The 11503-nt window shown below is 38.9% G+C and overlaps 1 protein-coding gene across 1 annotated transcript; it reads left to right on the top strand.

The window, feature by feature from the left end:
- The first annotated feature begins 2371 nt into the window (after positions 1-2371).
- On the top strand, positions 2372-9953 carry SLC10A2 (solute carrier family 10 member 2). The gene is made up of 6 exons (XM_010208063.2): positions 2372-2787; positions 4377-4495; positions 5624-5712; positions 7800-7975; positions 8579-8736; positions 9823-9953. Exons 1-6 carry the CDS (start codon positions 2372-2374, stop codon positions 9951-9953), a joined length of 1089 nt encoding a protein of 362 aa, XP_010206365.1.
- Positions 9954-11503: the final 1550 nt, after the last annotated feature.

The following is an 11503-nucleotide window of genomic DNA, read 5'->3' as shown; positions in this document are numbered from 1 at the left end:
ATTCCCCTATAACCTGTAGTGCAGCCTAGTGAGGCAGGCCCTCTCCCTGCAGCCCATGGAGGTCTATGGGGGAGCAGAGATCCACTCACAGTCTGTAGAGGTCCCCATGCCAGAGTGGTCCTGGCAGGACCTGGGAGCTTGTGAGGAGAGAAGCACACACTGGATCAGGTTTACTATCAGAACTTGTGACCCCATGTGGGGGACATCCTGGAGCAGTCTCTTCTTGACTGTTTACCCAGTGGACGACCCACATTGGGGCACTGTGTGAAGAGCTGTCCCTATGGGGACACCCCATGCTGGAGCAGTTTGTGAAGAACTGTACCCAATGGGAAGGACCCACACTGGAGAAGTTTGTGAGGGACTGTCTCCCGTGGGGAGAGACCGTCTCCCGTGGGGAGGGACCCCACATTGTGGCAATGGGAAGTGTGATGAGGCCTCCCCCTGTGAAGAAGCAGTAGCAAAGTCCATCTGTAATGAACTGACTGTAACCCCCATGTAGGGGTGGGAGGGAGAATCCTAAGAAGGGGGAGTTGTGGGGGGTGTTTGAAGATTCAGCTTTTATTTCTCATTTTCCTGCTCTGTTATGATTGTTCATTAATAAATCAGACCAAGGTTCCCCAAGTTGAGTCTGTTTTGCCCATGATGCTAATTGCTGAGTGATCTCCCTGTCCTTATCTCAACTCACAAACCTCTCATTATGTTTCTCTTTCCAGTTTATGAAGGGGAGTGATGGAATGACTTGGTAAGTACCTGGCACCCAGACACACCAACCAAAACACCCACTGACTTTGGTAGGCTTTTGAAAACTTGAGACTGAGATTCACTGTGCTGTGCAGTCAAAAGTAACTGTGCTTTCTAGTGTTTTGTTTCTGTTGCTGCTGTTTAGGTTTGAATAACTCACCTGGCTGCTCTTGTACCTTCTTGTGCTCTTACAGAACACCAGTATCACAAAGTTATTTTGATGTCCAATGCATGAATAGTTGCACTGCGACTACCTTGTAGAGCAATAAGCACAGCAAGGATACCTAAGCACTGATTGGTATATGATGTTTTTCCACAGGAAAGCACATTTGAGAGAAGAACATGAATGAAGGCTGGGAAGGGAGAATGGGGACACAGAGGAAAATCACCGATGATGCAATAAAGTTCCTCTGGTCCCACATATAGAAAAGGTGTTAGCCAAAGCATACAGCATGCCCAGTGCCCATTTTAGAGATTTAAGACCAGAAAGAGATCCCAGAGAAGCTGCTTATGAGTCACAACAAAGCAAGACACAAGAAATCTATCTCATAAACTTTGTCCCACAAAAGAAAAAAAAGTTGACCTGCACCTTTGCGCCTGGTGTGGATGCTGAATGTGTGGCCATGTTGAAGGGGATGCAGTTGGCTTTGGTTGTGTACTATGGCTTCACAGACACACACTAAATCCCCTGCTCTGCTCCCCATGCTTGGCTCAGAAAACCCATCTCCCCTAGTTTCTCCTGGACGTAACCGGGAGCCATGTGAGACACAAGCAGGGAATTGCACCCACCAGGCAGTCACACAGTGCTCAGCATGGAAGGATGTGGAGATGTCAAGGTAGCTGCAGTTCTCTGTGTGCCAGTGCCAAAAATACAGGCGAAATCTTAGCAGACTGCAGCATGGGAATCTTTGCAGACAGAAATATTCACCGTCTTCAGAATTACCTGCAAGCTGAAAAGAAATCAAAAAGATTACTTAAAAGTTGCATTTAGGTGCTGAAAGTGACGCAAAGGTGCATACAGTGCTATGGTGGAGTTATCACTGTACATAAAACATAGTTTCTATTGTACTAGAAGTACAGCCAAACGAGGATCCCAACATATTCAAATGAGTCTATGTGCAATGGTGAATGCTACATCACTTAGAAAGAGTCGCAGCTTCAAATGCTAGCTCAGGACTTCTACTTGTGGTTTCTTGTGTCTTGGTTGTTCACCCCACAGACCCCTGTAACGCCAGCAATAGTGCACACATGAGCTGCTCTCTGGAAGGCATGAAAGAAATTCGAAGAATGAAGTTTAAACTTCCTCTTCATCCTATGATTCTCATTTCTTTTGCTCAGCTACACCACAAGCCTTCTTTACACTCTTAAATATTAACACAGCTATTCTCTTGATGTGGGATTCCTCATTATCATATGAATAAATGATTAATTGTCACTGTAACAAGCAAGTGCAACTTTTATAACTATATGAATCAACACTGGGCCAATCCCTTCAAGAACAGTAGGAGTGTTCAAGTATTTATTGCTCTTTATTGTTTCCTGGATCATTTAAAAGAAGGCACTGGCAATCAACAATTTACAAAGGCTTGAAAGAGTTCCTCGGATGTACTGACCAGCTCTATATTTCAAAATGCAGACATACCTTCTTTCCCAGCAATTTAGGCCTTTGGCAGAAAATTTCACAGCTTGTCCAGCAAATGCTACTATTTGCAATGGCACATCTTGTGTGTTACCAGAAGATACTTTTAATCAAACTTTGAGCACAGTTTTAAGTACTGTTCTAACAATCATGCTGGCTTTGGTGATGTTTTCCATGGGCTGCAATGTGGAACTTCAGTTATTCTGGAACCACATAAAAAGACCCTGGGGTATTTTAGTGGGCTTCCTTTGCCAGTTTGGAATTATGCCTCTCGTAGCCTTTTTGTTGTCCCTGGTCTTTAACGTGCTTCCTATTCAAGCTGTCGTGGTGATGATCATGGGATGCTGTCCAGGAGGCACAGCCTCCAATGTCATTGCCTACTGGTTGGATGGAGATATGGACCTAAGGTAAGAGCAACCATCCTCTAAGTCATTCTCATGCTTTTTGACATTTAAAATCTTATATTGAAAAGGGCTGTTAGATCTTTTTCTTAGATTCGTGACCCATGCATAGTGGAGCTTTCTTCTTGCAAAGATGTTTAATAGTGTAACAGCAGTAAATAGAAGCAGAACAGCAAATAACCTTGGTTCAAAGAAAATTCTAGGGGAACATACAGAAACACAAACAGAATTATGTAAATTAGAAAATTTCTTTACTCTAAATCTTCAGATCTGGCAGAAAATAAAATTTATGAAGACTGCCAAGATAATAGGAATTATGAAATCTTTAAGGTAGAACTACTTTGTGATTTTGCTTCTCCCAGTATCTTGGGCAGTAAAAAAAAAAAGAAAATAGGATCTGAATCCTCTGTACAAAGTAGTGGCTATGCAATAGTTTTTGAAGTAATGTAAATTATATCTTCTAAAGCTTTCCATAGGGACATCTGGTTTTGACATCTCTTGATATTTCACAAGAACAATTGCTTCTGAAACACCATCTCATCTCCTTCCACAGCTCCTCTGGGAACTTCTGTGAGCACGTGGTCTGATGTTAGAGAACACACAGACTTTGGAGCAGGATGTAGATACAGGGACAGTTTGAATATGTAGGAAGTATGGACACAGGAAAAATAATCTCTTTTATCCACTTGAGGCTTCTCCTGACCTTAGTTGCAGCCCACAGCTCCTTTTTCTCTGTATGTTTTTCTCTGTATGCTCGAGGCTCCGACGATGTTATATTCAATGAGTCTGAAGCAAAGAGTGTCAGGAATCAAAATTAATTCAGATATTCCTGTAGCTTCAATATTAATTATTCTAGATTTCTCTGGATTTGCACAGTTTGGGTCAGTAGTTCACTTTTCTGAAGATAGGTGATAAAAAAGCAAAATCGTAAACGAGGCTCATAAGGAAGTTTCAAAGTGTCTTAACTCAAAGCCTCTCTCTCTCTTTTTTAAGTCAGAGAAGTGGGCATAATTTGGTATATCCTACTCAGATTCAGAAAATTTCCTCATTGACTTTTCCTCCATCTTCAGTCCTGTAGCAGAATGTATCCTTCGGTACAAGATGTATCAGGCCTGATGGTTCCAAGACTTTATATTTTAAACCAGAACTGTCTTTGTACAAGTCAAGGAAGCAACAATATTTATGCCTAGCTTCTCTGAGTAATTCTCAGAACACACTCTTTGGCCTCAAGTAAAACAATCCAAAAAAAGAAATTTTCTTACTTAACACATCCTAGATAATAATGATATTTTTGGTTTATGGTATTGACTTTGGAGTGAAACTTTAACACTCTAGAACTGCTGGCAGAGTGGAAAGCTCCACTTGATGTCTATCTGACCCCGTCCAGCTTGCCACCTTCTCAGAAGCCAGCCAGAAAGGCAGCATGCAGACAGACCTTGCCAACAAACATTCCTGATGGCTGTCTGTCTGACTGCCTCATTTGCACTGAAAGTTATTGTTCCGTGGCTTCAAAACATGTTGATATTTTATGTTATTTTCTTTTCAGCAAATGCCATTACTTCCATTAAGCTTTTTTCTAACCAATTTCTTGGCAGCATCAGCATGACAACTTGCTCCACAATACTTGCAATGGGAATGATGCCACTTTGCCTCTTTCTTTACACCAAGATGTGGACTGATTCTAGTGCCATTGTACTCCCCTACCAGAGCATCGGTGAGTGTAGTCAACCAGCACTTTCTCTTCTGACTGTTTCCTTTATCTGCCTTCTGGCAAGGTGCATCTTTATACCACCAAGAAATAACCTCAGATCTTAAAAAATATTCATCCTCCTACTTCTCAATAACTTCCATGATAATTAGGTACCTAAAATAATTTACATTATTCACAGATCTACAGAACAAGACTTGAAGTTATTCTAAACATTGTACAGAAACTTAGCACAAAATTTTGCATGTTTTTCTTTCCAAATAGTTTGGAGACCTGTGTGGTGCTAGAGTAAGAATATAAAATAATTCCCACAGGAACAGCTGCTTCTGCTGAATGAAAGTGTTTGTAACAGCTTTAAGGCACAATCCTACAAAGTGCTAAGTGCTGAGGCCATAATCTTATGAAGTTCTTAAGCACACATGGATAATTAAGTAAGTGATTGAAATTGCCGAGTCTCTTTGGAAAGCTGCAATCTGCACCTCCAGGAGGGGCTTCATTTGACTTCCTGTCAAAAATCTCATCCAACTACAAAGAGAAAATAGCTAGAGTATTTGGAAATAGTTGCTCCAGTGCTTTACAGAGCTGTGGCCTTTGTGCTTATCAAGTGTGGTTCTATGTTGTGCTAATCTTAAAAGCCAGCGGAATCACTTTCATATTCTTTAATTTTGTTTGTCATTGTCCCAAGGAAAAAAAAATCACAGATATTGCTTGTGCTTTCAAGATGAATTCTAGAGAGGGAAGGCCAAAACAAAAGAAGCTCTAAACCTGTTGTTGATATGGTACAGTAGCAAAACACCTGCAGACAAAATGAACATTTAATATAGCTACTTACATCACAGGATAGTGATGATTAGCACACTCAAATTTCTGTCTGCCTTTCTGATGCAGGTGAATGAGCATGTAGCTCAGCAGAATGGCAATTACTTCAACAGGCTGCCAAACATAACAGACTCTGTAGGAAAGCAAATGTGCAGGTGTGGGTAGAGTATGCATGTGTCCTTTGGGGTGCACATACCAGAAACATCCTCTGAAGGCCTGGTCTGTACCCCCAGTCACCCTATACGGTGTCTGTCCTCCCATTTGGAGCTTCTGCACAATAAGTGGGCTTAACTTCTCTGTTCTGTTTTTTTTCAGGTATTTCACTGGTGTCTCTTTTAATTCCTGTTTCAGTTGGAATGTATGTTAACCACAAATGGCCTACTAAAGCAAAAATTATACTTAAGGTAGGATATATCAGGCTGAAGCATCAGTAATTACGGATAAATTATGGAATCAGTGACGCCACTGAAGCAGTACATTGCTATTCACAGTATTAGTAGCTAACTTCGTAAGAACCGTGAAGTTTTCAGCAGAAAATAAATGAGACACTGCGGAAATGTATTGCTTTCCCTCTGCACAAACATGTGTGAGTTGCATACATGATTAGAAACCATCATTATCCAAAGAGCTTGCTTTTGTCTTTGGCTATAACTATGTTAGTAATTGAGTTCAGCTTATAATGTAAACTGAAATTGGAAGGAAGATCGTTCAGGTCAAATGGAAGAAGTTTTTCTCTGAGAAACAGTAAAAATTCAAAACACTCTGAATCAATTTAAAAAAAAAAAGTTTCTACCTTTAAACCAGTTTATTGATTTTGGGGGGCAATTTTCAGTGTGAAGTCAATTTTTATTAAAAATAAAATTTTAAATTTTATAACCTTTGAAAAAATCTTGCAAAAATATTCACAAAATTCAATCATCTTTGCAAGATAGTTTCAGATGAATCAAAAATATGGGTTTGTCAAAAACTATTTTCACAAAAATAATAATAGTAACAACTTAGCTGCATTTAGTGTTAATTGAAAATTAATCACTCTGAACTTTAGATTTTGGTTTAAAGGGATTGTCAGAGGTGCTGAGTGCTCTCGGCCTTTGTTAACCATTGTTATTAACACATATATTTTCTAAATTCAAGAAGTCTAATCTGACAAGTTTTTGTTATACCTATACTTTGTTATCATTCCTGTTACTAGCTCAGGAAACATAGAACACAAATAAGGTCCTTAAACAGTAAGTTTATTATGATATATTTTTAAATGCATTCACAACTTATTTATGAACTTGAGTACCATTTAGCGCTGGTTTCAAGACTAGTGCTCATGTTTAATAAGGTAAGGAGAAAGTACAGACTTGAACTCACATGAAAAGAAGCTCTTCTTGTCCTCTCAGCAAAACACCATTTCATCCTTTCTTACCAAGTGTGTGAGCAACCCACAGTAGGGTCCATTGACAGTTTGCTTTATGTAGAACAATGAAGCATCAAGCGAAGATTGAGGCATAGCTGTCAGATTAACATCCACGTAATGAGAAATGGAGAAAAGAGCACAAAGACAGTGTGGCAGTTGAAATAGAAGAGCTTGTCATGGCCAGAATTTTTCTTCTTTCTAGGTGCTTTTGGTTAATGGCTCAGTCAAAAAAAAGTATTTTTTCACTCAACACTCTTAAAAAGCCTTCAGCCAAAGACTGATAAAGCCAGTTCAATGGGAATACACATTTTAGCTGGGAAATGGATTCTCCTAAGCTTAGCCCAGCCGATGCGATCCCTGGAAGCATATGCCCATAAGGGCAGGCATTTCACTTGGATATTAAAAGGAGAGTGAGGTATCACTTTTTCTTGGTAAGCAGCAGTGAAGATCTCAGTACATTTAGCCACAGCAAATACAATCAACTCAGTGACTATGTCTAGGTAGAAATGCTACATGAGCTCACAGTATTCAAACTCAGATTTTTGTCCATATTAAAGTATTACTCCTCCATTTGACAAATAATGTTGTATCACCACAATCTAACATCTAGTTAGCGTATGCTGTTCTAAGTCCCAGAGCATGACTGCCCAAGAAGTGGAGACGAAAAAAAATACACCAGCTATTAGACTGCTAGTTTCCCAACAATTTTGGGGAAATTTTTCTAACGTGTGCTCATGTTACAACTTTGAAATTACTTTTAATCTCCAGTTCTAAGTACAATTGTAGTGAAGGATTGAAGAGACTAGTTTTACAGGTATCTGTTATAGACACTTATTATAGCTGTCCTTGATCTATATCTGTAGTCACATATTAAAGTACATTCTGCATCTCCTGTTTGGGAAAAATGGCAGCTATCTAATCTCTCTACCTGCTGTAAATTACATTGCCACAAACTATAGGCACTATATTTAATAAGATGTATCTGTGATTCAGAGACACTCATGGACATATTTTACACTATATTTGATGCCATTGCATTTAATTGGGGTGTCTTATGCATGTAGTCTTTCCTCTTTCTCTTCACAGGTCGGTTCCATTGTGGGAGCAATCCTCATTGTGCTCATTGCTGTGGTTGGGGGAATACTCTACAAAGGCTCATGGATTATCTCACCCAAATTATGGATCATTGGCACCATATTTCCAGCAATTGGTTATTTTCTGGGATTTTTGCTGGCACGCATGTCTGGTCTGTCTTGGCGCAGGTATGGAATTCTCTGTGTCAAAGACCCATAGACTTTTTTCAACTGTCAAAAAAAAGCCTTTATTTAATGATTAAACAACACTGAGAATGCTCTCTAAACATTACCTACACTACAGAGTCACTCAACCCTGATTCTGGGATACTATGTGTAGGTAAAACTTTTCTTGTGTGCATTTTTATTTACAAATTCTGAATAGCTTATTTCCTTTAATCTTTCATACATCTTCCCCTTGGGTGTCCATGTCCTATACTTCGAATGAGTGAAACAGACCTGTCTTATAAGTGGGCTTGAACTGCAGTAAATTTTTTCCTGAAGGTGCAGCAGCCTACAATTTAGAACATAATTTCAAGCAAAGGAGATAGTGAGTGCCACATGCATGGTTTGAAGGTGGATCATAGTCTTTTACAATTGCTGAACTGCCATAAATTGTATGTGTGCTTGTGATAACGACCATATGATTTGCCGAGTGTTTTGTTAACTATGTGAGCTAAAGGACACCATTTTCTTACTTATCCAGTACGTTTCTTGCTTATCCAGATTACTTAAAAGCATGAGGACTCCCAGGCTGCTATTTCACAATTACCTTTGTCTTTTTCTCTTTAGATGTCGTACAGTGTCTCTGGAAACAGGCTTCCAAAACACCCAACTATGTTCAACTATAGTACAGCTCTCATTCACTTCAGAACAACTTGAACTGATGTTTACTTTCCCACTCATCTACAGCATTTTCCAGCTGGTGCTTGCACTACTAATTTTAGGAGGTATAGATATTTTCTATTACAGCATTATCATTATCATTTTCATTATTATTTTCAGCCTCATTTGTCATGGATGGAGAAAGCAAGAAGTGTTAAAAATAATAAAATGGGAAATAGTTGAGTAAATAATGACCCAAATGATTACTGAGAATAGCCACTGTGCTATGCTCTGTACATAACTAGGAATATAAAAAACTTAGTTTAAGATTTGGAAGAAACCTTTTTTCAGCACAAGGGAGCAGATCTCCATCATCTACAATTATGCACATGAGAATACATTGAGCACAGGATTGTTTTTACCATTGGCCACGGAAGAGCAAACGCATCTTCTTCTAGTGCTCCAGGCTACCCAGGTGTACAGCTGCCCAGCAGGGCCATCCCCACAAGCATTTACAAACTCCCCTTGCTACCAGCTGTTGAGAGAAAAGGAATTAGTTGCATGGCTAATGTGAGAAAATATCTTCCATTAGAGGCAAAGGCCTTTTTATTTTCCTCACATATACCTCTAGTGAGTTGCACTACTTTTGATCTACTGAGTTTCAGGTCCTTAGCCCTGTTGCACACACTTAAAACCATCTGTGACTATTGAACTCCCACTCCCAAGCCAGTCATCTTGCCCAACACCAGAGTTCTGCTCCAGGAGCACAGTCTGTGAGGAATAGTTCTGACTTCAACATCTCTGGCAGTCAATGCAGTTGGCAAACGTCAACAAGTTTGTTCTAGATCCTAACAAACAGGACTCACAGAGAAGTAAAGGTCAGTCCCACAGATCCAGCCAAGAGCCCAAAATCTTCCCAAGGGAGACAGGTAATAGTCTTAAAATCACTGCACGCAACAGGAACACAAAGCAGTCAAACACCAAATGCAGAATTTCAAATGTTTTCCTTATTTTCTAAACGTACTTCCCCAGTAATGAGTGCTGTTGACATATAATAAGGAAATATAACTTTAAAGAAGCTGACTGAAAGTGTTGAAGTGCTTTAACAACATAAGGAAAGAAAATGTTACATGGCTACATGTTACTACATGGCTTTTTCAGAAAATTGTTAGAATTTCTTTGTCTAATATTAAATCTATTCCAATTCCCAGCCTACCGTATTTACAGAAGACACAAAGTCAAAACATCAACAGATGCAGAGAAAACAGAGGAAAAAGAGGATTCAAAATCACCATCACATGCCAAAATAAATGGAGGCTTTGTATCAAATGAGACCAAATAGACAATTACCTCCTTTCCCACCAGCTGAAAATACATAAGATATATGTTTTACTTAAAACTCTTGTTTCATATACTGTTGCTCTGTGGAAATATTTAAGAAAAGAAGTTCTGCTGATATTGTACAGTAAGACTTTAAAATTATTAACTTATGAGAGATTTCTGTTTTGATTTTGAACACAATTTCTGCCACAATTCTAGAACCTGGTTTTTAAACTAATTCCTAAAAATATTTAATGTTTTATTATGGCTTACTTAAAGAAAGGTGGAATAAAAGCCAAGCAGATATTTGCATTACTAACTCCAGCCCATAATCCTGCAAATCCAACTTCTAGTCTCTGCCCCCACACCAAGCAAAGAGAAATCTTGTAAAAGTACCTGAGCAGCAACAGGAGTTGCTGTGGAAGATCTGATAAAGCCGGAGGACTTTCACTGAACATGAATCAATCATGAAATTGGAACAAGCTAATAATGAAATAAAGCTTCACCTAGGTCAGTCTGAGCAGACTAAACTCATTGCACTGTACTAATTGTTTGAAACATTAATTTATTCTAAAGCTATAATTATAATAAGTACCTTATGTCTATCTTTTTTTCCCAGAGTAATAGAAAGTAACAGCTTTGCATCTTCAGTCTGGATCTTTCAGGTGCTGGAAACACGAACAGAGAGTCAAAGCTGAGGACATAAGCCTAGAGTTATTTTAGTGTGACAGTTGCATACAAAGGAGCCGACAGAGATTTTGGTAGTGCAAGAAAATATCAACTTCTGCACCGAAAAAGATAAATTTGAAAGTGGAACAAAATTGACTAAATGACATGTACACACTGTTGTACTTGATAACTTTAAGATTTCAAGTAAATGAATCATACACAGAAATAATTGGATGTACACGTACATATTTATCTCTGAAAAATCAAGAGTACATATGGAAAGCTGTCCTAAGTGTGTGGGAAAAAACAGTATAATTCTAAGAGAAACAGTGCAGTAAAGTTTTTGCAGCTGTAATTTTTTATGGATACATTCAGTAATGTTAGTCCTGTAGGTCTTATGTAACGAAAATATCCACAGAACTTCAGATTAAATGAGTGAGAGGCTGGCTGAACAAATGGTTCAAGAATGAGCCAGCTATCAACACATGGAAACTGTACACCTGTTCATCATATTCAAGTGGACCTTCCGAGGTGTAGTGAGTTAGTGTGGCAGTCTTTTTACAAACACAACTAAAATTGTGGAATTTAAGTTCCCGACATGTGGCTTTCCACTGCTTCGGAAATGTGCCCAAAGGATAAATTATTTTTAACTACTATGTATAGTGGAAAGGGCCTTGAAATGTTCCTGAGTTCTGCGAGGCTTGAAGCTGCTTTATTTTCAGAGGGAGTTCAGGGTGATCTAACCTCCAAGGAGGAGTTTAACAATTAGTGGGAGTTAGCACATAACAAGGCACTCCATGTTTTATAGATCGAAGATTAAACAGAAAAATGTAGTGAAGTCTGTTATGGAGGAATCATAAATGTGAAACAGGACATTCATCAAGAAAAGGATAAATTGATATT

This window comes from Colius striatus, chromosome 1 (assembly GCF_028858725.1).
Source record: "Colius striatus isolate bColStr4 chromosome 1, bColStr4.1.hap1, whole genome shotgun sequence".
Taxonomy (NCBI): Eukaryota; Metazoa; Chordata; class Aves; order Coliiformes; family Coliidae; genus Colius; species Colius striatus.
Note: the sequence above shows the minus strand (reverse complement) of the source record. Positions and strands in the feature narration are given on the sequence as shown.

Bases quoted from the DNA above. Each gene is read 5' to 3' on its own strand.
- SLC10A2 (XM_010208063.2), top strand. From the start codon at position 2,372: ATGCAGACATACCTTCTTTCCCAGCAATTTAGGCCTTTGGCAGAAAAT. The intron at 5,713-7,799 runs GTAGGATATATC...TTCTCTTCACAG, and splicing joins AAGCAAAAATTATACTTAAG to GTCGGTTCCATTGTGGGAGC. The intron at 7,976-8,578 runs GTATGGAATTCT...TTTTCTCTTTAG, and splicing joins TCTGGTCTGTCTTGGCGCAG to ATGTCGTACAGTGTCTCTGG.